Source organism: Trichoderma aggressivum (assembly GCF_033847375.1).
Source record: "Trichoderma aggressivum f. europaeum strain CBS 100526 chromosome Unknown scaffold_018, whole genome shotgun sequence".
NCBI lineage: Eukaryota > Fungi > Ascomycota > Sordariomycetes > Hypocreales > Hypocreaceae > Trichoderma > Trichoderma aggressivum.
Genome location: NW_026946384.1, coordinates 293,030 through 316,787, shown reverse-complemented (window position 1 = coordinate 316,787; position 23,758 = coordinate 293,030). Strand labels below are relative to the sequence as shown.

The window sequence follows — 23,758 nt, the reverse complement described above, 5'->3', positions numbered from 1 at the left end:
AGCGGCGTTCTAACCAGGGGGCTGAGTATCCCTGGTCCGGCAGTTACCCGTTTTGGCAATCTCGCTCTGGGGCCATCCAGGGGCTGTCCATGAGGCAGACAGGCATTGTTTTTTTTTTTTCTCTTCGTCTCTCCGGTGCAAGCCGTATTAGTTCGTACTGTACAAGCAGCTCTCAGCTTGGCGCGGTGCGTGTATGCGAGTCAAAGGGGGCTTCTCTCTCTTCCGTCTCTATGCCGGAACAAGTCATCGCGCGGAGCCAGCTCGGATTAGCAGCTTTCTGTCTTGGCTCGCCTGGATCCTCTGTGTTTATGGAGTCTTTTTGCGCCAGAGGCCCTTTTGCGTGCATGTGGAATTGCCGGACAAGTAGTAGTAGCACTACTTATACAGAGTATGTCCGCTGATAGTGCCAAAGTAGTAGTAGTTGGCGATCCGGTTCGGGCGTGAAATCCCGGCGCGAGATCGACAGTGGGCTTGACCTCTTCTTTCTCTCTTCTTCTTTCCTTCTCTCCCCTTTCCACAAGTTTGCCTCAGTTCCTTATTCAAATTCGCAGCTGTGAGTGAGTGAATGCATCGGACGCGTTGCCGCTGCTGCATTCCCTCACAATGTTGGTCACATACAAAAACAACCGGCTGATACCAGCACTCATCATCACCGTGTGCTTTGTTCTTTTCTACTGCCTTATTGACCCCTCGCTGGAGAATTATGGTTATGACCCAGTAGTCAAGCAGAAGGGTATTGTCGTAGAGGAAGTGGAGTTGTCCGATGGCCAACGGAAGCCGGTCGATCTGGGCACAAGCTCGACAGCGGGAACAGCAGAGGCGCCATCCAAAGAGGTGGAATACATCGCGCCAACTAGCAGCCACAAGACGACAGACAAAGAAAAGAAGCCCGCCAAGGCCATATCATACAACGGCCTCTCAACAGATGACGTTCTCCTCATCGTCAAAACTGGCGGCACCACCATTTGGAAGCGGATGCTGGTGCATTTCACCACGTCGCTCTCCCAGGACCGTATTCCCCTGGCCAACACCGTCATCTACTCCGATGTGCCGGAGCAGGTTGGCCCCTACAACGTCATCGACGTGTTAGCCAACATGTCTTCTGCGGCCAAGGCCCAGCCTGACTTTGACGTCTACCGGCAGCAGCCCGAGTATATGGCCAACAACTATTATGTCGAGGCCGCCGGCGTCAATGGCGATGAATGGGGTCCCGTGGGAGGCTGGATCATCGACAAGTACAAGTTTATTCCGCTGATCCAGCATGCCGGCGACAACTGGCCCAAAGCCAAATGGTATATATACATGGAAGACGACGCATACCTCTTCTTGCCCGCCGTTTTGGGCTACCTGGCCAAGTTTGACTCGACAGAGCCGCACTACCTGGGCAGCTACGCGGCCAAGTCAGATGTCATCTTTGCCCACGGCGGCGCGGGCTTTGCGTTGTCCAGAGGAGCGTGGGAGCAGTCGTTTGGAAAGCAGGGCAACGGAAATGGAAGCCTGACGGAGGAATACTACCAGTACACGGCCGACCACTGCTGCGGCGACCAGGTGCTCGCGCACGCACTGCGCAAGCACGGCATCAAGTTTGGCGAGAACGGCGGTGACGGCAAGTTCACATTCGGCTTCAACCCCGTAGTACACTGGGCCTTTGCTTTCGCCAACGCCAACTGGTGCAAGCCGCTGCTGTCGTGGCACAAGGTGCACAACCGCGACATCGCTCGCTACTTCGAGCTGGAGCAGAGCTGGGACTGGAGCAAGCCGCTGCTGCACCGCGACTTCTTCAACGCCATGATCCTCCCCAATATCAAAGAGCACGCCGAGTGGTGGGACAACTACTCGGGCGTCTTCGAGGTTTCGTCCGGCAACAGAGAATGGGCTCCCAAGCCGGGCGCAGAGAATGGCCAGTACGACAAGGCGCTGTGGGCAAATGCCTGGGAGTCGGTTGAGGCATGCGAGGCCGCCTGCCAAGGCTGGACAATGTGCATGCAGTGGAACTATGTCGAGGATCTATGCAAGATGGACGACAAGATCTATATGGGCCAGGGCTATGCGCCGGGCATGTCGCAGAGGAAGACGGCCCTGAAGCACACCAGCGGCTGGATGTACAAGAGACTGGAAGATTGGAAGTGTTGAGAGCATGAATTAATGGTAATAGACTTGATACGAGGATTTCGAGATGGACTCCTTACCTGGCTGGGAGGGACGCATGCTCAAGCTGTTGGAAACATCTCATCAACGGTCCATCGCCATAATAAGTTGCTGAGATGGGCGTCTCTCGGGTCGGTTTGATGGAAGGCGTTGGGGAGCGTTGTAATGCGAGGGAGACCTTGTGATTTTGCCCTTTTATACGATTAGATGGGATCTGGTATGTAAAATATCTGGTTATGAACGACATGAAGTTATTTTGTGTGTGCCTCGCGTATGACTTATCTTATCTTGTTGACCGCTTTGGCTTTGATCTCCTTGAGAAAGGAATGACTACTACCTTAGGTATCTTCGTACCTTATCTTCGTACTACTAAAGAGGTACTAAGCATCGCAGCTGCAGTCACTGGCTATTTACTAACATCAATGCTTTTTATTATTAAATTCCTTGAAGAAAGCTATTTCTCCTGATGTCTTCTCTTCGCAACTGGTGAGAGAAAAGTATTGTCCTAACAAAAAGGTTAGTGAGAAACCGCTACCTGAGGCACTTTGAGATCACCTGGCGATACTTGGCTTTGTCGCCGTCTCAGGAGCAACATCTTCTTCAAGCACTCGTCATATATCCCCATCATTGTTTATTCATCAAGTTTCAACAGCAAATATTGATATCAGCGTCATACTTTCTTGACTTGGGAGAGCGAATATTCCCAAACATGGCGGAGCAGCCACAGGGTCTGGAAAGCTCAGATAGGCCAACGGCTCGCGAAATTATACGACTTTTTCGGTGCATCATATGCTACAGGATTATTCTAATACTACCATGCGGCTATCATTGCTGTCAAAAGTGTCAACCCCCCGGGAAGTGCCCAAGTTGCGGGCACGTCCATAACTCCCAACATGGCCGAATTGACAAAACGCTTCGGAGGGTGGTAGCCTGTTTCGAAACAGAACTGGAACGCTTACGGGCAGACTCCTCTCATATGCTCTTGTGCGCAGAGGTCGGAGTTCTGAGGATCTCGAAGCTCGAGTCCGAGGCCAGGATTATTCACAGATCCTACGAGCATGGTAAGCTGTTAGCCATATGGGATCTTCTTCAAGACGGTATTCTGTGGCGGACGGACGATGTCAGCTACTTGGAGCTTTGGCCATGCCCGTGTAACTAGGGCGATATCGAAGGGCAGGCTATACAGTCCGCTCGAATGGCCGCAAAGAGTCGCTTAATGTGCCAGCTATGCAAAGAGATGCCGCGGGACCCATGTGTGGCAGACTGTAGTAACACGTTCTGCCGCGCGTGTTTACTCCTCGCCATCAAAACATCGTCGCCATGCCCCTATTGTGGCAAGGCTTTACCGGGAATATCATCACAAACGCTGGTGAGCAATCAGGCCGTCTCAGCTATTGTTGGGACCTTGTATAAGAGCCATCAGGCGGAGTACCTGCGTCGGCAGCTTGCATCTTATACGCGTGAATGGAACAATCTCCCCATCTTGTTGTGGAGGAAGATGGTCGCACCTAATACATCCATGCATCTAGAGGATTTCGTCACGGGAACGACAGTACCCCTCGAGTTAATTCAAAAGACGTTACAAAAATCATTACAGCAATCCCAACAGATTCTTGGCATAATCCAGATCATGGACAATCCGCACGACCAAGTCTCTCCTATCGGGGTGCTCACACGCATTCGCTGTGCGCAATGGCTTGAAAAGAACTGCCGCCTAACGATAGACGGTATCTCGCGCTTTACATACGGTAATCTCGCTCTTGCCGATGATATCATAACCGCCAATACAAAACCATTCAAAGATGCAACCTGTGTAGAGTCCTTATCAGTCAGTACGGCACAGTTTATGGATGGAATACCGCCGCCCTCCCCAAATACTCTGCGCGAATTAGAACGCCTGTCAGTTCAAGACCAGTTGAGATATGCATATGGGTTCGTGTTGATGATGACACGTCCTGAGTAGCTCAGAGGGAAGAATCATCTGTACATATGCGGCTCATGCCCGACGAAGGGGGACGATTTGCCATGGTGGCTGGCTATGGCTCTTCCATTTGACCCGATTGACTGGATCACACTGCTGCTCGCAAAGTCACCTCGCGCAAGGCTTTTGGTATGCTGCCAATGGATACTTTGTAACCAAGCTACACTATGGACGCAGGGGGGGAATGAGTCAAGGCTGATTGAGAGGTAGTTGGATGGTGCTACACCGACTCCTTGCCGTGTAGCTTATTGCGATTCAATCAGTAGTTTCTGAACATGTTCAAATTTCAGATTCAAGTATTCATGCTACCAATCCCAAGTTAGTCATAGAGAATCCCATATCCCATGTTCCATAATGAGAATATCGCCGGGCGAGGCAGTGAAATTGGCTAGGATGCAAGACAGCCAATTTGGGATGCGGGCCAGTCACTCTCGTCGTTTTCGCACAGAGTGAGTTGGATCAAGCTCGGGTTGGATCCATTAACTTGCTGCCTTCACATTATGTTCCACCGTCCTTTCTTTTACACAATAGATTATGGTAGCACACAAAACATACTGTAGGGGGTTTAAGTAAGTATATGTCTGAAACAAAAGAGAGAGAAAGAGGTTGGCTTTCTCGAGTGTTTGGATGGACGCGTAAACTGAGCAACGTTGGGGAATTAACCAGTTAACCTAGAGTCCAACAAATTGAATTAGGCTTCGCAACAGTCTTCAAGGCTTGAAAATGGAAAGGAGATGAAATAATTCGAACTGTGCTGTGAATAGCGTAAGTTGATTCATAAATTTGACAAATTTGGGATTACTCTTGTTTAGAAGTCACCGTAACTGCTTGTTCCAAAGAAGGGGAAGATGAAGAAGGCATATATAGTCGCTCGTTATCAACCAAATGAAAGCGCATCATTTCTCGAACATCGGACGCGCACACCCTCGACGAAGAGGCCACAGGATATCTCGCCTATAGGTTACTTGCCTTGCATCATGCCGACGACGCATCAACATGATGGGAATTCGCTGTTCGCCAAGTTGCCACCAGAGGTATGTGCTGTCATCCATTCGCCCTTTCAACTATACATCATGTACCACAGTTGGTGTCGGAATCATGCTAACCGCATTCCTCTCTACTTACTGATCTAGATCCGCTACGAGATATGGTGTATGCTCTTGATAGAGCGCAAAGGGCCAATTGAGCCAGTGCACATTCCCAGGGACAATGGAACAGAGACCTTCTTTTCCCCGGGAAGTGGTCAAGACAGTACCCTTCTTCTTAATGCTCTTATGAAGACTTGTCGGCTGTTTTACCATGACCAGGATGATTGGATGATCTTTTACAAGGTAAGTAGAGAATGACACTTACCACTGGCCTCGTGTTATCTGCTAATCTTCAACTATCTAGTTCAACAAATTCCGATTTTCCACAAGCCGTGATTGCCTCACTTATGTTGCTGCCATCACCTCGGATCGCCGCGAGGCCATCCGAAGCATCACCATCGCACCGGATCCAGCGGACATCAATTTCCACTATGATCCAAGTAGGGTCAAAAAGGGGAGACCAGGAGACCGTCTCCGCGTCATTGCCGACCTCTGTCCGAGCCTGCGCGTCTTTAGACATGAGAAGTTCTTTTACCTCTCAGACACCTTGACCAACTGGGTAATCATGCTGGCCGAGACTTTGGAACCCATTGTGGCCTCTCTGCCATTTCTAAACGAGGTTTACATCCTTGGTAGCGGTGGTGGGAATACGCAGCTGGAATGTCATATGACTTTGCAGAATGTATCGTTCATTTGGAAAACATTCGCGGCTTCGCATCTATGGGCTTCGGCATTAAGACATGCAAACTCCAGTGATCGTGGTGAGAAAGTATTGACGGCAGTGTGGGAGATACTGTCCAAACAAAGGACAGTCGATGAGCAACTACTCGAACCTCGCCGTGTAAAGGAAGCTATCGGCACGACGCCTATTCTCACTCCGGGAGTATGTCGTCGGTACCGCGGGTGTGTCGGCGGCATGCGACAGAATGTAAGACATTTCGCAAGCGGAACCGTCCCCGATTTCATATTCGGAGGAACGGGGACCGTAAAAGACATTCGGTTTCCCCGCGATGACTTGTGTCCCGAATTACTCATTGGAACAGCCTGGTACCATTGGGATGCCATCTTTTCTTCGAATCGGTTATCGGAATATCACAGCAAATCTTATGTTTCGGAGGCCGCGTACCGTTTCAGAAAGAAGTACGTCCCATGGGTGTATTTTTCGGGCACCAGCAAAGGGAGACGCCATGGAGACCGAAGCCCTCAAAGCAAGCTAATCAACTGCATATGGCGGCTGAATTGGCAAGATAGTGCTAAGAAATTGGATATATTGGGCGAACTCTACAAGGCTGGGTACATATACTCTAGGCGTAGACGGTGATATTAGAGGACATATGTATTTCGTCATTGGGGTACTAGGCGAAGATTGTGAGAGTTATTTTACCGTTGCTAGGTATATCCCCTAAGAGATTCCGTTTTTCATGGATGATCGGAAGACAAGTATAGACGAGAATGATGATACTAGTTATGGCACCATTGACACAGTCTCATCTTGAGATCCAGCCCCTTAGGATTCACCCATTTCCACGGCATTTATATCCCGATGAACACGTTGAACCCTTTTTAAATCTCCAATATACCAAACTTTGCATCACCAGTCCACTGCTCCTCCCGTATTCGCTGCCATCGATGGATCTCCCCAAGCAGGCACCGCAGACGGAGGTTGATATGATGACCACGTTGGATCCACAAACGCCGCTTGTCCATTATCATCTGAACACCAGCTTCCCGGCATCTTGGACTGCTCCTGTTCACCCGGCGGGCCTGTTACGGCAGCCACAGGAATAACATTGTTGTCCACCATGGAGGCAGGGGGGTCATTCCCCCCTGTTGGAGAGTTTTGTCCTTGGCCCTGGCCACCGCCGTTGCCATTATTATCATTCGCCTGCTGATTGTCGTTATTTCCATCGCCCCAGGTGTTACCGCCATTGTTGCCATTATCGGTAGTACCCCAGCCCCCCGGATTATTCTGATCGTTCCCACCTCCAGTTCCCCATGTATCAGCTCCAGTGTTGTTGTTATTATCGTTGCTGCCCCATTGATCATTGTTATTGTTTGTCGTGCCCCATGTATTGCCGCCACCACCGCCAGAACCCCATCGATCACCACCTCCCTGGTTGTTGTTCGTATCGCCGCCGCCATCACCCCATGTAGCCCCATGGTTACTGCTGTTTGCCCACGCTCCGACGCTCCTTCGGGAAGCGGTATCCCAGTTGGGACCCGTATCTTTGTTCCCGTTTTTGGAACAGTTGGATTGGCCAGAATGAGATGGTGGTTTACCGTCAGATCGGTTGCTACCCATGTTGCTAAAGGGGGACTGCCTTTTCGTATAATACGGGTTTGGCTTTGTAGTGTCAGCTTTGTTCAAACGAACTCAACCGGGCGAATCTTTGCAGCTTCTACATACCTTTGTCACCTCTGGCATCACGTTATTGTCTGGTTCTCGTGCCTTACTTCTTCCTTTTCTATCAGGTGTGCCGCCCATGCCATTGTACATGCTGAATGCGCCTTTGGTTCCTTGTTTGTCAAGGTGCTGCTCGTACCAGGGCGCAGGCATCGGAGGCAGCCCTTGGTAGTTGTACGGTGGGTAACCAGGAGGCGGTGCCATGGCATTCCAACCTGGTATTGGCAGGCCTTGCGTAATCGGCACATGCTCATATCCATGCGGCGGTGGTTGCTGTTGGGGTACTGGCATCGGCATTATGTTGTTGTAGCCATGATAGTACGGGTTTTGCGTTTGATTCGAATTGCCAAAAGACTGCGGGAGCCCAGTAGCATTTTCTCGAGGAGCAAACATGTGATGCCCATTCTGCCCATACACGGATCCATGATATACGCGAAGAACACCGTGTAGAGCATCATAGTATGCATTTGGGGGAGGGTCATCTTGCCCTTCAACCACACGCTCGGTTTGCATGACTTCTGCGCGGATGGGGGCAATGAGATTTGGGGGACGAGAGTGCGTGTAGTGATAGCCGTCTGTGACATGTAACCTCTGATCCATATCCTTTGCCTTGGGAGTAGTATCATCAACTTCTTTTTCTTTTCCTTTCCCTGTCGGTGTTTTTTCGGACGTGGCCTCCTCTGCTTCCTTTTCCTTTTCTTTTTCTTTCTCGGGCTCCTTTGCTTCGTCAGATTTCTTTTTCTCATCACCCTTTGGACTGCTCGTCTTCTTTTCAGCCCTTTCCGTCTTGTCACTATTTTGAGTCTTTTTCTTCTTCTCGGGTGTTTTCTTCACAACTGCTTCAGATTCGCCTTCAGTTTCTTTTGCTGACTCCGAGGTTTCTCCTTCGGCGCTGGAGACTTCAGCCTTCTTTTTTTCCTTCTTCTTTTCTTTAGGCTTCTTGGATGGTGTAGGCTTCTCTTCAACCGAAGACTCTGCTTCGGATACCGAGGTCTCGGACTCGGACTCTGTTTCCTTCTTCTTTTTGTCGTTCTTTTTACACTTCTTCTTCTCGCAGGTAGCCCCTTGCTTCTGCTTCTTTCTTCCTGAGGCGCATTCTTTGCATTCACACGTTGGATGAGGCTCAGAATCGGCCTCGCTATCTGAGCTCTGAACTCGCTTTTCCAATTTCTTGCTCTTGGGAGACCTTGTCGACTTTGACGCTTTGGCTGAAATAGAAGAACTTCCGGAAGAAGTATCTTCTGCAGATGATGTTTCAGCAGCTGAACTCGCATTGGAGGAACTGGCATCGGGAGTTGCCTCTCCAGATGAAGCAGAGGTAGAGGTGACTTCGGCACTAGATTCTTCCTCCTCACAGAATGTGACTGATGTCTTCTTTTTCAAGGCAGACTTCTTCGGGGTTGCCTCTTTTTCGAACCGAACCTTTTTTACCACTTCCACCACCTCAGGCTCCGACTGGGATTCAGGCTCAGGCTGGGGTTCTGGCGCTTTAGATACTTCAGCTGGTGTCTCCGTCTTTTCCCTTAGCCTCTCGGATCGAGGGTAAGTCACTGTGAGGGTGTCTTCGCCGGACTCATCATCCGTCGTCACGTGAAGTTTGATAATGTCGCGCCTCTTGGCTTTAGGTTTTGGCGGTTTAGGAGGTGGACCAAGAGCTGATTTGATGGTTGTTCCCACCATCCACTCGCAGAGGAGGGAGGGGCCAGCCTTCTTGGGCATGTTGACGACAATAGTAGCAGCGAATATTGCTAGAATAGTTGTAAATAAGATTTCATTGATGTTGGCGTAGATGAGGCGAAAGTGAGATCAAGATTAGCATCAGCCGCGAGATTGTTGAAACTGAGAAGCGCAACCAGCAGAAGAAAAATAACTTGAACAGATTCCTGTAGAGACGATGATAAAATAATACTAGAGAAGAACAGATACCAAATGCAGTCAGTACCCGATGAATTTCGTCCGTTTAGTGATGTGAAGAAAAATGAGAAGTGAGGTGGGGAGAGTAAAGGAAAACGAAGAGGGAGAGAGGAGGAGGTTGGCTGCGAACGAGGCGTGCGAATTGTCCCAAACTCCCAAAATCTCATGTCAGCTGGTTTCATCTGACCGCCCACCACCTGTCAACCACCAAAGCAGAAAGTAACATTTCTGTACATTTTCATTTTTCGGTGTACTTTGGTATTGTATTCCATTGTTTGTTACTCACACTCTTTTGGCTACCAAGTGTTCAAGTGCTGGCCTCCTTCTCCTGCAACTCTTTCCACTGTCTCTCAACTCTGGTATTCTGCCAAAACCTCCATGTTGCCAATGCCACTGCCAATGGCGGGCATCCAAGCATCAGCCAGGACCACCACGCTGGATTCACTGCTTTTAGTTTCCGCATCTCTTCGTCCAGCACGGCCTTGAGCTCGTCCTTGGATCCGTCATTCCAGAGCACCACCCCCTTTCCATCACCTCCGTACAGGCATCTCTTTGCCTTGAGCCGCACATCCATCTGACTCTTGACCCTGTTCTCGGCGTCTTCTCTGCTGAGATCCTGATTTCTATCCATCAGTCTCTTGAGCTGCGTCTCCGGCTCCGTCACGGCAACGACCATTGTTGTTCCACAAAACCTATCCAGCCGGCTTTCAAACAGAAGTGGGACATCCAAGACCACCGCCCAGTAGCCCTGGAGATAACAGGCCGTCACTTGTTGCACCATTCCTAGCCGTACAGCTGGGTGGACAATCGAAGAGAGCACCGCCCTGTTTTTTTGCATCTCGGGCTCATCGCCAAAGACAAGGCGTCCCAGGACAGCCCTGTTCAACGGCCGTCCCTTGCCATTGGGTCCATTCTCCGGCATGGTATCTGAAGCTGGAAGAAGCAGGTCTGGGGCCATGGGACTAAAGTGCCTGACGATGGCACGATAGCCTCTTGTGCCGGGCTCGACAACCTCTCGAGCCAGGACATCGGCGTCGACAATGGGCAGTGAGTGCGGCGGTGATGAGAGGAGCGAGGAAACTGTTGATTTGCCGGTCGCAATGGACCCAGTAAGTCCGATGATGAGCATCTTGCCGTTTCTGCTCTGTATTCGCAGAGCGATATTGATTGAAGTGAGTGGTTGGGCCGAGAGATGGACGAGCTCGTTAGATACAGTACTGTTGGCGCTGTGACTAAGCCCTTTTACCTCGGCGAAGTTGCATGCATGAGCTCAAGTTTGTTTGTCCCCCAGAGCTACAAAGCTACAGAAAAGTACAAGGCCACCATTACAAGATACAATGATGAATGGGAAAATCCCATCAACAATCAATCAGACTCTATTTCTATCGAGGTTGGCATTTTATTGATTTTGGTCTACCGTTCATCATTAACTGCATTAAACTGCCCAGGTGATCAATATCTGCATGAGAACATGAGATGCGGCGTCATCAGCGTTCTCAGTGGCCAAGTGGAGACTCTGCAGAAGCTCCATCGCCGCTGTAAATTCACAGTTCAGTGACCAGAGGCGCGAGGGCACGTGCCGAATGCGGCCGCAATGGGAAATTTCCTTCTAGCTGCAAATTGCGAGACAAGGTTGAACCAAGTTTTGCCTACGGCAGTGCCGTGACGGAGAAAAAAATAAACCTGCCTGACTCAATGGTTTGCTCTCCTCATCTTCCCTTACTCCAAAGAAGAATTCGGTGGCGTGTCTGAAGGTTCTTGGAATTGCCAATTCGCAACATCGCATCACCACCATTTCCATCTCCATCTCCATCTCCATCTCCATCCTCACCAAGGCGCCGTCATCGCACGGCATCATCGTCATTGACTTGAGCTCGGAAAGCTGCAGTAGAGGCCAGCCGCCCAGCTTCCGCAACCATGGCCCCTCCGACGCAGACATTCAACCTCGATGTTGAGGCAATCTCGGGCATTTGCGGGTATGTTCTCTGCATTCCAATTGTGTATGCCGTCGCTGACCTTTCGTCTTTTCGCCAGATCCATCTCTATAGCCTGTTGGGGTCAGTGACGTCGTCGTTATACCAGGGTTGTGAGAGCGCACCAGCTAACTCCTCTCCAGTGGTCGTCTTCTCGCCGCAAATCATACAAAACTTCCAACGCAGCAGCGCCGATGCCCTTTCGATTCAATTCATCATTGCTTGGCTCCTGGGAGATGTCTTCAACATCCTCGGAGCCGTTTTGCAAGGAGTTCTCCCCACCATGGTATGCTGCCCGCCGCTCGCGTGACCTCGACACAAAGCTGACTTTTCCATCTCCAGATCATCCTGGCCATATACTACACAATTGCCGACCTCGTACTGCTCTGCCAGCTGTTTTACTATCGCGGATTTACGTGGCGCGACGAGCCGACTCCAACCCCGCCCAAGACAAATGGTCACTCTTCGACATCGGCGGCCGCTTCTGCCCCTGTGGATGAATACACTGCCCTTATTGCCAGAGTGGAACACCATGGCCGAGATCACCGTGGCCGGCGTGGTTCGGATTGGTCTGGCTTCTCGCCAGCAGTGCCGCATCTTCTTGAGCCACCGAGCACTCCGCAGCCACCTCCGACTGCCTTCCAAACCATTGTCTGGAACTCAGTGGTGATCATCATGGTTTGCGCCGCTGGAGTCGCAGGGTGGTTCTTGGGTGAAAGGGCCTCTGGCGACAAGAAATCTCCCGCCGACGGCGGTGACAACTCCCTCGAATTCAACACTTTAGGCCAAGTGTTTGGATACATCTGCGCGGTTCTCTACATTGCATCTCGATTGCCACAGCTCATTCTCAACTGGAGACGCAAGACAACCGAAGGCCTTAGCATGCTCTTCTTCTTGTTTGCCTGTCTCGGAAACGCAACCTATGTGTTGTCCATTATTGTGTATGAACCACGCTGCGGTGAGGAGACTTGCGAGCCAGATGAAGCAAGACGGCTCTATGGCAAATACATCTTGGTCAACCTCAGCTGGTTGGCTGGCAGCGCCATTACCCTTTTGATGGATTTTGGTGTTTTCGCCCAGTACTTTATGTACAGGACGGAAGAGGAAAGCGACGAAGAAGAAGTCCGCGCCGAAGACGATACCAGCGCCATTGACGAGTCTTGGGATAACAGACCACTTCTTGATCGAGAGTGAGACGGCCGCCTTGAATTCTGATGCCTGATATGGCAACTTGTCGTTTTCCTCTTCATTCTTCTTATGCTTTCCTTCTTCCTTTTCTTATCTCGGTCACTGCACTTTGCTCAGAATACCTGGAGTGACTTTTGTTCCTGACATATCTTATCTCTTTTTTTCGGCTCATATTTCCTTCTTTCTTTTGCTTCTATCTCCTTTTTTTTTTTTAGAAAATCATTGGGTACGGTACAGATTGATGACACTTCAAAGCTTGTGCCATGGCAACATGGTGATCAAACGGTTCAACAGGACAACAAAATGGGCGGATATTTGGGCAATTCGGGACGGCTGTATAACTTTTTAAACATCGAGTTTTTCCATACTCATGGTTATAATTATAACGAATATAAGCACTTGTATAATGACGACTGAAATGATCTTGAAGCAACCTTATTGTCTGTTACTTTCTCCTCTTCGGCAATCTGATTTTTCTTTTTTTCTTTATTTGATAGCGACGTGCCCAGCCCGGCAGTCTCGGCAAATTGAATTTCCGCTCCTCGAGAGCTCAATCCAAGCATGTGTTTAACCAAATCCAGGCTAGCGCATGGTTCCACTCCCGAGCAAGAATAAAACTCGAACTTGGCAGCCAGATTTTGCGAATTTTCTTTTTTCTTCTTCTCATCATCAGTTGGGTTATTCCTACACCGTCAAGTGTTTTAATAATTCAAACGGCGGCTCCGCATAGCGGCTTGCTGAGGGTTAACCTGATTCTCTGTGGATTTCCTTCCGTTCCCGGCCTCCAAAATTGAATGTGATACACTTTTCCTATCAGCCGCGAGTCGACGCCTCTAGAGGGCTGTGACTGTGGGTGTCTCTCGACATATCTTGCTTGATGATAGTCTTTGTTGTTGTTTTTTGCTTGACAAAGTGGTGCGGGCTGAAAGGCCTAGGGTTGGACTGTGCGTAGAAATTAAAACGTCTTCATGGACTGGTCATGTCAAGGGAGATTGTAGAATCTTGGCCTCTGTTTCGTGACCTGTTATGCCGTACATGAAGTTTTTTTTTCGGCAGTACTCGTACGAGCAGCGGAAACATGCTACAGACGACAGCTTTCCATGTGTCGAAGTCTTTTTGATTGAATAAAGACGTACGAGCATGTAAACGCCTTATCTAGCCGAAAGCTGAGCGTTAAAAAGCGCCTCCATACCAAAATTTACCATCCAATTCTTCTTCAAGCTTCTGCGCATGCAATATTTGCACCACGTGACTCGCACTCTCCGAATTCGAAGACCCGCGCACGGACCGCTTTGCGCTTCTTCCCGAAATTTTTTGAAAGTTCGGAGGCGCCAACAGGATCTTCCGGCTGCGACAGGTTTCAGTGAGAACCAGTTCCCTCTTGTCATCGACACCCGCAGCGCTTGTTTTTTCGTCCTCTTCAACTCACAATCAGACGCCCATCATGTCTTCTCTATGGAATGCGTTTACCGGAGGCAACAAGCCCGCCCACCAGCCGCAGCAGCAGCAGCCGCAGCAGCAGCAAACCCAGACCTTCTCCGATGCTGCCCCTCCTACCGCCAACCTCTACGACCCGACCCAGGGCGCGGGCGTCGAGTCTTTTCTGCAGAGCTCGGCCTTTGCGGATCCTTCACAGCTGCACCCCTTGGCTGGACTGAACAGGGACACTCTGGAATACCTCACACTCGAAGACTCGACGCTGTCCGACCTGCCGGGCGGCCAATCCGTCCTGCCGTCTCGAGGATTCACCGACGACCTCTGCTACGGCACCGGTATCACATACCTGACGGCGCTGTCCATAGGAGGCGCATGGGGATTCCAGGAGGGCCTGCGGAAATCAGCCGGTCAGCCCCCCAAGCTGCGGCTCAATGCCGTCCTCAACGCCATGACGAGGCGGGGCCCATTCTTGGGCAACAATGCGGGAGTTGTCGCCATCACATACAACTGCATCAACTCGCTGATTGGCTACCTGCGTGGTGAGCATGACGCCTTCAACACAATTGCTGCTGGTGCGCTCAGTGGCATGGTCTTCAAGAGCACCAAGGGTGTTCGGCCAATGATGATTTCTGGCGGTCTGGTGGCCTCCGCAGCCGGCGCCTGGGCGGTAAGTCGACCGTGCATGATAACTGCATGAAGAAGATGACAAGGCTAATGTAGCATGCTGGACAGGTTGTACGACAATCATTCTTCTCCGTCCCGGAGGCCCATGCCGAGCACGCCACATTGTAATAATATAGCAAACCAAAAACAACCTGTAACGAATACCATATGAAGAAGAAAGACTCTTCTGACGACACACGAAACACTATTAATCAACCACATATGGGTGGCCCGAAAATGGCTTTTGAAGATAGGAAAGACACTTGGCTAGAGGAGGCATGGGGATTACAGAAACAAAAAAAAAAAATTCAGGGAGCGCCTCCCCAAGCCCAGTGCCAGATGTGTCGTGGGAGTTTGGACTGAAAGAAGAAGAAGGGAAAAAAACACATCTGCACGGTGGTGATAGATGATCTCTCCTCCCTAAAGTGAACTGTACATTATATCGGGTAACCGGTCAGCGAAGCATTTAGACGTTATAGGCTGGGGGCGTCTGGTCATGAATTTCAAAGTTTGGATTCAAAACGAGTGTGTCTGGACAGGGGTGTATGATGGTGGAATTTGAACAAGTTTATGCCAAAAAAAAAAGTGTCTATTCGCAGCTGGGTGATTTGTGATGTTTGTGTTGGGTGGATGGGCTGAAGAGGTAGGGAATTCAACTGCTGGAAACTGAGTCGCCTAAAGCTGCGTCTCAGGGGTTGTTATTGAGCGAGATAATGGCGGGAGAGAGTCGAGGTGGAAGAAACACAGCTCGAAACTCCTTGCTATTGAGGTAATCTATTGTTGCTGGTGCAAATCAATGGGCAAGTAGTAAAGTTAACTTTGATGCAAAGAGTCAAACAGTCCTCCTCTTCACTCGACTTCGCTGCTCAATTCTCACCCTGTACAACAACCACTGCAAACCGCCTCAAATACTACGCTTTGTCCTTCTCCTCTTGAGCTTTCAACCTACATCGTTGAAACTATTTGTTCATTCGACTACTTGAATCGACCATGTGTCTGCCTTGCTTTCCTTGGACGTGGACAGAATACGAAGATCCGTTGGACTCAATGCCGGAGCAGCATGTGTGGGTGCATGACGGGCAGGCGTGGTCTCTGCAACGATATGTGAGTGTACCTTTTTTAATTTTCGTCGTATTTCATCTCGTCTTTTTCTCTATTGTTTGCTATTGAAAGTTGTTTTGTTGCGTTGTGCTTCATCTCTCGAGCAAAGAGCCTGTGATAGTCCCCCCTTTTTCTTTCATTTCTCCCATGGGCCTGCAGCTCTTCCCCGAGGCAAAGAGCTCGAACAATTAGTTGGACGCAGCTGTGAAATTTATTCGACAGTGCGGATCGAATAAAAAGACAAACGCGCAGCCGTCTTCAGACGATGAAAGTGAATTGGCCAGCAACGCCAGCTCAGCTCCGGCTTCTTTCACTCTCTGCCACTTCCCTTCCGCAGCAACAAACGCATCTCTTCTTCCTCTTCGTATTTTCCCCCTCCTTTTTTTCTCCTTCAATCCCATTTGTTGAGATTGCTGTGCCTCTCCTGAAAATGCCCGAAGCTGCACCGGATCTCAAGTCTCCCAAGACCCCCCGACGGCTCAAGGCTGGAGGCGAGCCCCTTCGTCAGGTGCACTTCCAGAGCCCAGGCAGCACCAAAACACCAACCTCCACCTCTACTTGCCCTCCCTTCTCTTCCATCCCAACCACTTCCACCACTCCGACCTCGGCCTCGACCGACGAAAACACCAGCAACCAGCCCGAGAACTTCCCTCAGCTCGGCGCACCGCCTGTCAGCACTCTGGGAGCTGGCCAGTGGCACACGGCCGTCGATCCGACTCAGAGCGTCAAGTTGCCCGGCCAGCCGTTTGCAGCTTTCGCACCTGGCCAACACCAGCCCGCTCACTTCCTACGCCCACAGCTACAGCCGCAGCCGCAGCTCTTCAACGGCCCGTTCCCTGTTCCTCCGCAGCATCAGCATCAGCATCAGCATCAGCTTCCCCCCGCAATCACCTACATCGGACATCCGCAGCCCCTGAACATCGCCATGGCCGACTACCAAAACGCAGCCCCGATGTCTGCCGGCATCAACTTCCAGCCCCCCGTGCCGGATACGACGTTTGGCCCGATGCCGCACGTCTATGTGCCTCGCTTTGACGGGAGCTACATGCCTGCTGCTGTTCAAGTCGGTCTCCCTTCGGTACAGTTTGTTTCCGCCCCTGCCTCGTGCTCCGTTGTGATGCCAAAGACATTCTACTACAACGGCTACACTTACTATGCAAGTTGACCCGCAGCGCTTCTCTCTCGGCTGGTGTTTTTTCCTCCTTGTTCTTCTTTTGCGTGTGCTCGTCTCGTGATGCTGGGTGGCCTGTTTGCTCTCCATTTCGGCTGCCTCATGGGCTGCCTCGTTGCCTCGAGGCTTCTCTCCTCTATCTACCATATTTTATCTGGCACACGGCTCTTTTCTTCTTCTTTTCGTCTCATGTCTTCTTCGCTTCGTTTGCTCTTCACCCCTTACCCACCCACCTGCTAACCATCGTCTCTAGCAGCCAACCGTTGCCGGCGTCCCAGTCGCGCACCCAAGCTACGTTGTTGCTCAGCAGCCTGCCGTCGTCCCACAGCCCTTCGTCGGCCAACAGCCTGTCATGATCGGCGGACAGCCAGCTCCTGCTGCGATCCCCTTTCAGCAACTGCACACTGTTCCCGCGATGGGCGTGCCCGGCGTCGGCGGCGTGCCCGTCATAGCAGGTAATGGTGGCCAAATCCCCGATGTGTCTGGTCTTGGGAGAACCCCTGGAGAGGAGACTGTGCGGCAGCTTCAGTTTGCGCACGCGAACAAGCTGTTCGAGCCTCAGGAGTTCAAGCCATCGGACGATGACCCATCTCGTTTCTACTATGTTCGCGAAGTTGACGGTAATTGGACCCAGCGCAACCGGTTTACTATTGACCACCTAGGTGACTGTCGATGGTACGTCACCGACGAGGGCTGGTTCTACGCCGTACGAATGCCCAACTAGAAGGAACAAGTGAGACGAATAAAATTTGCCCTCGGAAGAGTGATGAAGATGAAGAAGAGTTGTGAGTATATTTCTAAAAGAACATGGGATTGGTCAAACAACTGAGACTGGAGGAAATAGACACGTTATAACCCATTTGCTTGCCACTCTCCCAGTCGCTACGCCTCAATGCAGGTTAGTCAAGCCATCAAGACACGCACTCTTGAATATCGGCAGCTCATACTGACTTGTATCAGGATATCGTCCGGGACATGTTTGAGACACACCTACATCTATCTCGTCATTGGGTATAGTTGTCATGAATTGTCGCCAGTTCATTGTAGAAGCTAACGCTTCAAGCAGCAGCTCGAGCCAGTTTACGGAGGGTGGTACAGTTTGGTAAATGAAAGCTGGCTAGAAACATGGGCAGTTTTGGACCTTGATAGTTATCTTCTGGCACGTAGGCCACTTACGAAAAGGGATTTGCTCTGGCAGGTACTTGCTAGTACCATTACACCTACTCGATTCATCTCACTCAGCCTTGTGCACATGCGTCGTACCTGTCCAGTGTTTTGAGTGAATCTGGTGGAGATGTTAACAAACAGGAATCAGCCGTCTCAATCCCGCCTCATGCTTGTTACAATCGCTAACGAGTCAAAGATGAACCGATCGATCGAATGCCCACCGGGACGTTGGATAAAAAGAGGCAAGGGTCTTCCACCATGATCCTAGCCATCGAATCCCAAAGCTGCACTCCGAGACCGAGAACTGCGGCGTCCTGCGGCAAACCCCGCCCAATAGCGATGCAGCCTTTTGCCGCAGCCATGCAATTTGGACAATTCCTGTCTTCCCCAGATCCTAGCCTGCAGCGGCGTTGCAGATTGTCAGCCTACGGAGTACAGAGAGACCAAAAGGCATCAGTGTCCAGTCCATGGTACCCCAGCTTTTGGGCTTGAAGAAACACGCAAGACTCCGAATCCCGAAGCTACGCCATCTCAAGACGAGGGTTTCAGTCTGCCTTGGTGATGAGTAATGGCGGCAACGCTGGAACCCCTCACTCTGGTAGATTCCATATATGTATATTAATCAGCCCGGATGGAATTGTCAAAAGCTCGACAGAAGGACGACCAAACCGACGCTTATCTGGACGCTAGAAGCGGCAAATACGCACGATAGCCGGATATCAAGGGAATGGGAATAATGAGCTAAGGGGGAAACGTCATTATAAATTGCAAAGTCGAAAGGCGTTATAGCAACAACCGTCACAGTTTACTCTCCATATTTTTTTCTCATTCTTCCTCTTTTTTTCTCTCCTTGATCAAAATAGTAAGAGACAATCCGTCCTGCCGGTTTTACCGCCCCAAGGCCTCGTTACCAAATGTCACAAGTCTTCCAGCCCGGCCCGCCTTCGCTGGCCAACGACGACTCCATGCTGTCGCGCAGATTCGGCAAGGAGACGATCAACTACTATGGCGGCGGGCTGCTGAACCGCTTCTCGTTCCTGCGCAACGACATCACGTTCATCCGCGCGGCGGCGACGGCACCGGCGGCGCGGTTCGTGGCGCTGCGCGACCTCAACCCGGTGATTGAGAACGCGCGGCGGCTGGCGTTTTTCGGACTCGGCGATGTGAAGCCGCTGATTGGGACGGATCCGTTTGGGCGGTCGGATGAGGAGAAGAAGGCGGCGTTTGACTCGACCAGGCCGAGCCCGACGCTGCTCTTCTTGGGGCTGTTGCCGGATACGCCGCTGGGGGTGGATTTCGAGACGAGCAAGCATGGGGTTGTGAATGGGCAGCCGTACTTTGCGTTGGATGTGACGCCGGCGGGGGGCAATGCGGAGGCTGCTGAGGCGTTTGTGAAGGATGCCGAGGCCAAGGGGTATTCGATACAGACGAATGTGCGGACCATGACGCTGGATCCTGAAGAAGGTGAGTTGAGATGACCCCTTTTTTGACTTGATTGAATCTCATATTCACTTCTCATTCTCACCCCCTCATGATACGGTCCCCAACAACTAATCTCATATACACCAGCCGCCATCCTCGCCCAGGCCCGCTCTCTCATCGACTGGAACGTCCGCAACCGCTTCTGCGCCGGCTGCGGCACCCTCAACCTCTCCGTCGAGTCCGGCTACAAGCGCGTCTGCCCTCCCACAGACCTCGCCGGCGGCTCCGAGCCCACGACCCGCGCCGACTGTCCCACGCGCCACGGCATCTCCAACGTGTGCTTCCCGCGCACCGACCCGACCATGATCGTCGCCGTCATCTCCTCGGACGGCAAGCGCATGCTGCTCGGCCGCCAGAGCCGCTGGCCGCCCAAGTGGCACAGCACCCTGGCCGGCTTCATCGAGCCCGGCGAGTCCATTGAGGATTCCGTGCGCCGCGAGGTCTGGGAGGAGGCGGGCGTCCGCGTCGGCCGCGTCACCATCCAGTCCAGCCAGCCCTGGCCGTATCCGTCGAGTCTGATGATTGGCGCCATTGCGCAGGCGCTGCCGGACGGCGAGGAGATTAGCTTGCTGGACAAGGAGCTCGAGAGCGCCAGATGGTTCACCTTTGAGGAGGTGCGCGAGGCGCTCAAGAAGGGGACCAGTGCGCTGGGAGATCCTGCGCCTGAGGGATACGCTGGCCCGTTGGCCGTGCCGCCGTCGCAGGCTATTGCGCACCAGCTGATGCAGGCTGTGGTGGATGGATACATGGATGTGGCGCCGAAGATATAAGTTTTCAGGGGGGGTCATGTTTTTGTGTAGAGCGAGCAAGCGGGGAAAAGAAATCGAATAGACTTGAGAACACATGTAACATAAATGAGTCAATGAAATCATGTTGAGAATACATGCAAAGTGCAAACATGGTACATGTTTCATTCTTCAAGATATCCTTTCCATCTCTGGAAATACTACGCCCTCCAGCACCGGAGCGGGAGTCCATTCGACAAGCCCGCGCTCATATCTCACGGCCCAGACGGCATCGGGGTTGATAACCTCCAAAGCCTCCCTCACTTCCCGGTTCTTTTCCATGATATCCGCCAAAAGGTCCAGGATCTCATCAAACATTTCGTCTTCTACACGCACGTACGAGATGATTGCCGTGAGCAGCTTCACCGCCGCTTCCCAAATCCTCACCGGGGACGCATGCTGGCCGAGGCCTCCGCTCAGCGCCTGTTCCGTCCCACCGACGGCCCTTGGCGCAACCTGAAAGCCATCGCCCGATCGTATAGGAATCACGATATCCTTCCCTGATCTAGATTGCGAGAGGGGGATGTTGGAGCGTCCCTTGTCCCTAGACGCATTCTGCTTAGCTTTGCGACACCAATCACCCAGTCCGTCCCACCATTCTGTTTTCCAGCGGGTGCTGAGGAAGTCACCCGCCGCCTTGCACAGTCCGGAGAGCGTTTCGCAAGCCTCGACGACGACAAAGGTCTCCGGGTCGCGGAGCCTGGTGATGACCACGGGCCAGATGGCGTTGACGAGGGGTAAGAAGGAATCTTCGTCGGCGGCGAGGACGGACGATGCCGCGGAGACGAGTTCCAGTAGGGACCTTCGCAGCGTCGGGGTCGGCGATGTCAAGTAGTGCTGCGTGAGCGTCGCCACGCGCTGGACAAGCTGGTACGTGGGCGAGTTTGGCGGTTTTTCCTGTTCTTTTGGGGGTCCTTCTTGTTCTTGGTCGTCTTGTCCCTGGGCCAGGTCGCTCGTCCATGGGACCCCGGGGTGTCCGCTCTTGGCCTCTGTGTTTTCCATCTCGGCCCTATCACGTTCTTCTCTCTGTTTGCGCCTGTCGAGGATTTCAAGAAGCATATCTAGGCTCTCTATCGCTTGTGCCTGTTTCTTGTGGTTGGTGGACGACCGCTCGGCGTCGGTCAAGAGCCGGCCATCTGCGTGGGTGGCCTGGTCCACAATCTCCTTCAAGACGGAGAAGAGGCTCTCCACGAAAGATGCGTATCCGTGATAGTTTTCCAGAGCAGCAAACATGGACTCGACGACGTCGTCCAAGAACGGCACCAGGCGAGGTCCAGCCAGCTGCACCATCATTCGCAGGACCTGTGTGGATGCCGGGGAGATGTCCAGCGTGTTCAGCCGCAGCGAGACCGAGTTGACCATATAGTCGACGTTGTCAATGATCAACTCTGAGACGTTGGAATACTGGCAAGACTGTGCTATGCTGTTTAGCGTGGCAATGGCATGTTGCTGCAGGTTGCCGTTATCCGAGCCCAGGAACGTGGCAACGGGGAATAGCACGTCAATGAGCTCTGGTCTAAACTTGTCACCTGATCTATGTGCAGCATAGGCCATTATCTCGAGAGCAATGGCTTCCAAACGCCAGTCAACCTGTGCCACCTCGGTGTGTGAGTCTAGTACTTGAACTGAAAAGTCGTATAGCTCGTCAAAGACTTGATTTACATCTTCTGATTGGTCAATAAATGCTGATAGATCGAGCAGCGCGTCCGTATCTTCGGAGCCGACATGTGAGGCCTTGATTAGCTCAAAGCACAGCCAATACGCAGTCAGCTGATTGAGAGATGTTGATTCTCGAACACAATCTAGCATGTTCGCCGCGATTGCGGCATGCTGGGATATGGAGCCAACAGTCCATACGAGACTTGAAATCTCGCTCTTTAGCCTTCTCTGCCCTTCGTGGCCTAATAGAACTGGCTGGAATTGCGGTTCACTTGTCGTGACCGAAGCCGAAGACCCGTCATCGAGCAGTAGTACAGGGCTGTTGGTATTGGTCTGATGTGTTTTTGACGTACTGACGATTGCCATTATGCTCTCTCTCAAAGTACTGCTAATTGAATCATCGAGCGTTGACGACTCGATTCTTAGACTTCGCAACATCCCAATTCCCTTGGTCAGATTATAGACTGCTTGCTCTTTGATCTTCTCATCACTTGCCTGCACTAGGCGAGGAAGGCTCGACATCCAGTTGTAGACTGTTGATTTGATGCATTCGCCCAGTTCGGGATATATATTTACCAGGTATCCCAGGCTCGTTTCGGTCATGGAGTCTTGGTCAGATCCTTGGTCAAGAATCACTGATGTCTCGACGAGGATGGTCGTGCAATTTGATAGGGTAGTATGGCATTCGTCCAGTAAAGTTATGCACAGTCGCCCCAGAGCCTCACGGACTTCAGGCGCTTCATGCGTCCGTAGCCTCATCATCACCGACAGAGCCACCTGGACCTGGGCCACGGTAGCCTTTAGCCATGCCGGGCTGAGAACTTTGGACTTGCCGGCATCGCTCTGACTTTCGGCTTCTTTGGCGATAATGGATCTCGTCCGCAGGTCGGACAGCACCCGTGTTAGGACCACTCGCACAGTCTCCAGACATTTTGCTATTACCAGCTTCTTATATCGAGAAGGTTTCGATAACACCGTTGCAAATGATGAGATTGTTCCTGGGAGAAAACTGGCCAGCGCAGCATGCTCCTTGATAGCTCCATAGACGGCTTCCAATGTCCTCAGTGCCTCGCGCTGAACCTCTGCATTTGCACCCTCCGAAACTCCGTCCAGCATGACTGTAATCCCATGGCCCAGCGCTGGCATGGACTCTGATTGGGAGAGGCCCGCCGCCGCCGTAGCCGACGATGCTGCGGTAGTGAGCAGCGCGGTTTCGGCCCGGAACGCCTCGAGAACCGTCTCTTCGGGGATGTCTCTCTTGGGGGATCCCGGAACGCCATCGATGATGAATATGAGAAAGCTGAAAATCTGTTGTACCAGCTGGCCTGATATTCTAGACTTCCACCCGTGAACGATGAGGATGCTTAGACATTTAACGCAATCTTCCACCACGTTCATGGGATATCGTTCTAGCTGGCGAAAGATGTGATGGAGTGGGAAAAATACATATTCTGCCAGCTTTTCGTCGAGAGCCGTTGGACTCTTGCAGATTTGCTCGTTCAAGATGGCAAGAATCTGATTGACAAGCCCCAGAACTTCCCGGTGAGTCTTTGGGTCCCCCGACTCCCGGATCGCCAGCTGGCTGACTTTAACGCAG

At 51.7% G+C, this 23,758-nt stretch overlaps 9 protein-coding genes across 9 annotated transcripts; 6 read left to right on the top strand and 3 right to left on the bottom strand.

Annotated features, from left to right (window-relative positions):
* Positions 1-603: 603 nt before the first annotated feature.
* Positions 604-2,133, top strand: Triagg1_5282 (uncharacterized protein; the record flags this gene model as incomplete). Its single annotated transcript, XM_062899779.1, has 1 exon — positions 604-2,133. One exon carries the CDS (start codon positions 604-606, stop codon positions 2,131-2,133), a length of 1,530 nt encoding a protein of 509 aa, XP_062755756.1.
* A 2,973-nt stretch (positions 2,134-5,106) lies between these two features.
* Positions 5,107-6,538, top strand: Triagg1_5281 (uncharacterized protein; the record flags this gene model as incomplete). The annotated part of the gene is made up of 3 exons (XM_062899778.1): positions 5,107-5,163; positions 5,263-5,460; positions 5,522-6,538. 3 exons carry the CDS (start codon positions 5,107-5,109, stop codon positions 6,536-6,538), a joined length of 1,272 nt encoding a protein of 423 aa, XP_062755755.1.
* A 270-nt stretch (positions 6,539-6,808) lies between these two features.
* Positions 6,809-9,340, bottom strand: Triagg1_5280 (uncharacterized protein; the record flags this gene model as incomplete). Its single annotated transcript, XM_062899777.1, has 2 exons — positions 6,809-7,561; positions 7,625-9,340. The coding sequence occupies 2 exons, from the start codon at positions 9,338-9,340 to the stop codon at positions 6,809-6,811; spliced, it is 2,469 nt and encodes an 822-aa protein (XP_062755754.1).
* A 502-nt stretch (positions 9,341-9,842) lies between these two features.
* On the bottom strand, positions 9,843-10,664 carry Triagg1_5279 (uncharacterized protein; the record flags this gene model as incomplete). Its single annotated transcript, XM_062899776.1, has 1 exon — positions 9,843-10,664. The coding sequence occupies one exon, from the start codon at positions 10,662-10,664 to the stop codon at positions 9,843-9,845; it is 822 nt and encodes a 273-aa protein (XP_062755753.1).
* A 788-nt stretch (positions 10,665-11,452) lies between these two features.
* Positions 11,453-12,702, top strand: Triagg1_5278 (uncharacterized protein; the record flags this gene model as incomplete). Its single annotated transcript, XM_062899774.1, has 4 exons — positions 11,453-11,511; positions 11,570-11,592; positions 11,652-11,794; positions 11,851-12,702. 4 exons carry the CDS (start codon positions 11,453-11,455, stop codon positions 12,700-12,702), a joined length of 1,077 nt encoding a protein of 358 aa, XP_062755752.1.
* A 1,438-nt stretch (positions 12,703-14,140) lies between these two features.
* On the top strand, positions 14,141-14,925 carry Triagg1_5277 (uncharacterized protein; the record flags this gene model as incomplete). Its single annotated transcript, XM_062899773.1, has 2 exons — positions 14,141-14,800; positions 14,866-14,925. 2 exons carry the CDS (start codon positions 14,141-14,143, stop codon positions 14,923-14,925), a joined length of 720 nt encoding a protein of 239 aa, XP_062755751.1.
* Positions 14,926-16,162: 1,237 nt separating this feature from the next.
* On the top strand, positions 16,163-17,792 carry Triagg1_5276 (uncharacterized protein; the record flags this gene model as incomplete). Its single annotated transcript, XM_062899772.1, has 2 exons — positions 16,163-16,975; positions 17,322-17,792. The coding sequence occupies 2 exons, from the start codon at positions 16,163-16,165 to the stop codon at positions 17,790-17,792; spliced, it is 1,284 nt and encodes a 427-aa protein (XP_062755750.1).
* Positions 17,793-19,149: 1,357 nt separating this feature from the next.
* Positions 19,150-20,487, top strand: Triagg1_5275 (uncharacterized protein; the record flags this gene model as incomplete). Its single annotated transcript, XM_062899771.1, has 2 exons — positions 19,150-19,699; positions 19,805-20,487. The coding sequence occupies 2 exons, from the start codon at positions 19,150-19,152 to the stop codon at positions 20,485-20,487; spliced, it is 1,233 nt and encodes a 410-aa protein (XP_062755749.1).
* Positions 20,488-20,634: 147 nt separating this feature from the next.
* On the bottom strand, positions 20,635-23,559 carry Triagg1_5274 (uncharacterized protein; the record flags this gene model as incomplete). The annotated part of the gene is made up of 1 exon (XM_062899770.1): positions 20,635-23,559. One exon carries the CDS (start codon positions 23,557-23,559, stop codon positions 20,635-20,637), a length of 2,925 nt encoding a protein of 974 aa, XP_062755748.1.
* Positions 23,560-23,758: the final 199 nt, after the last annotated feature.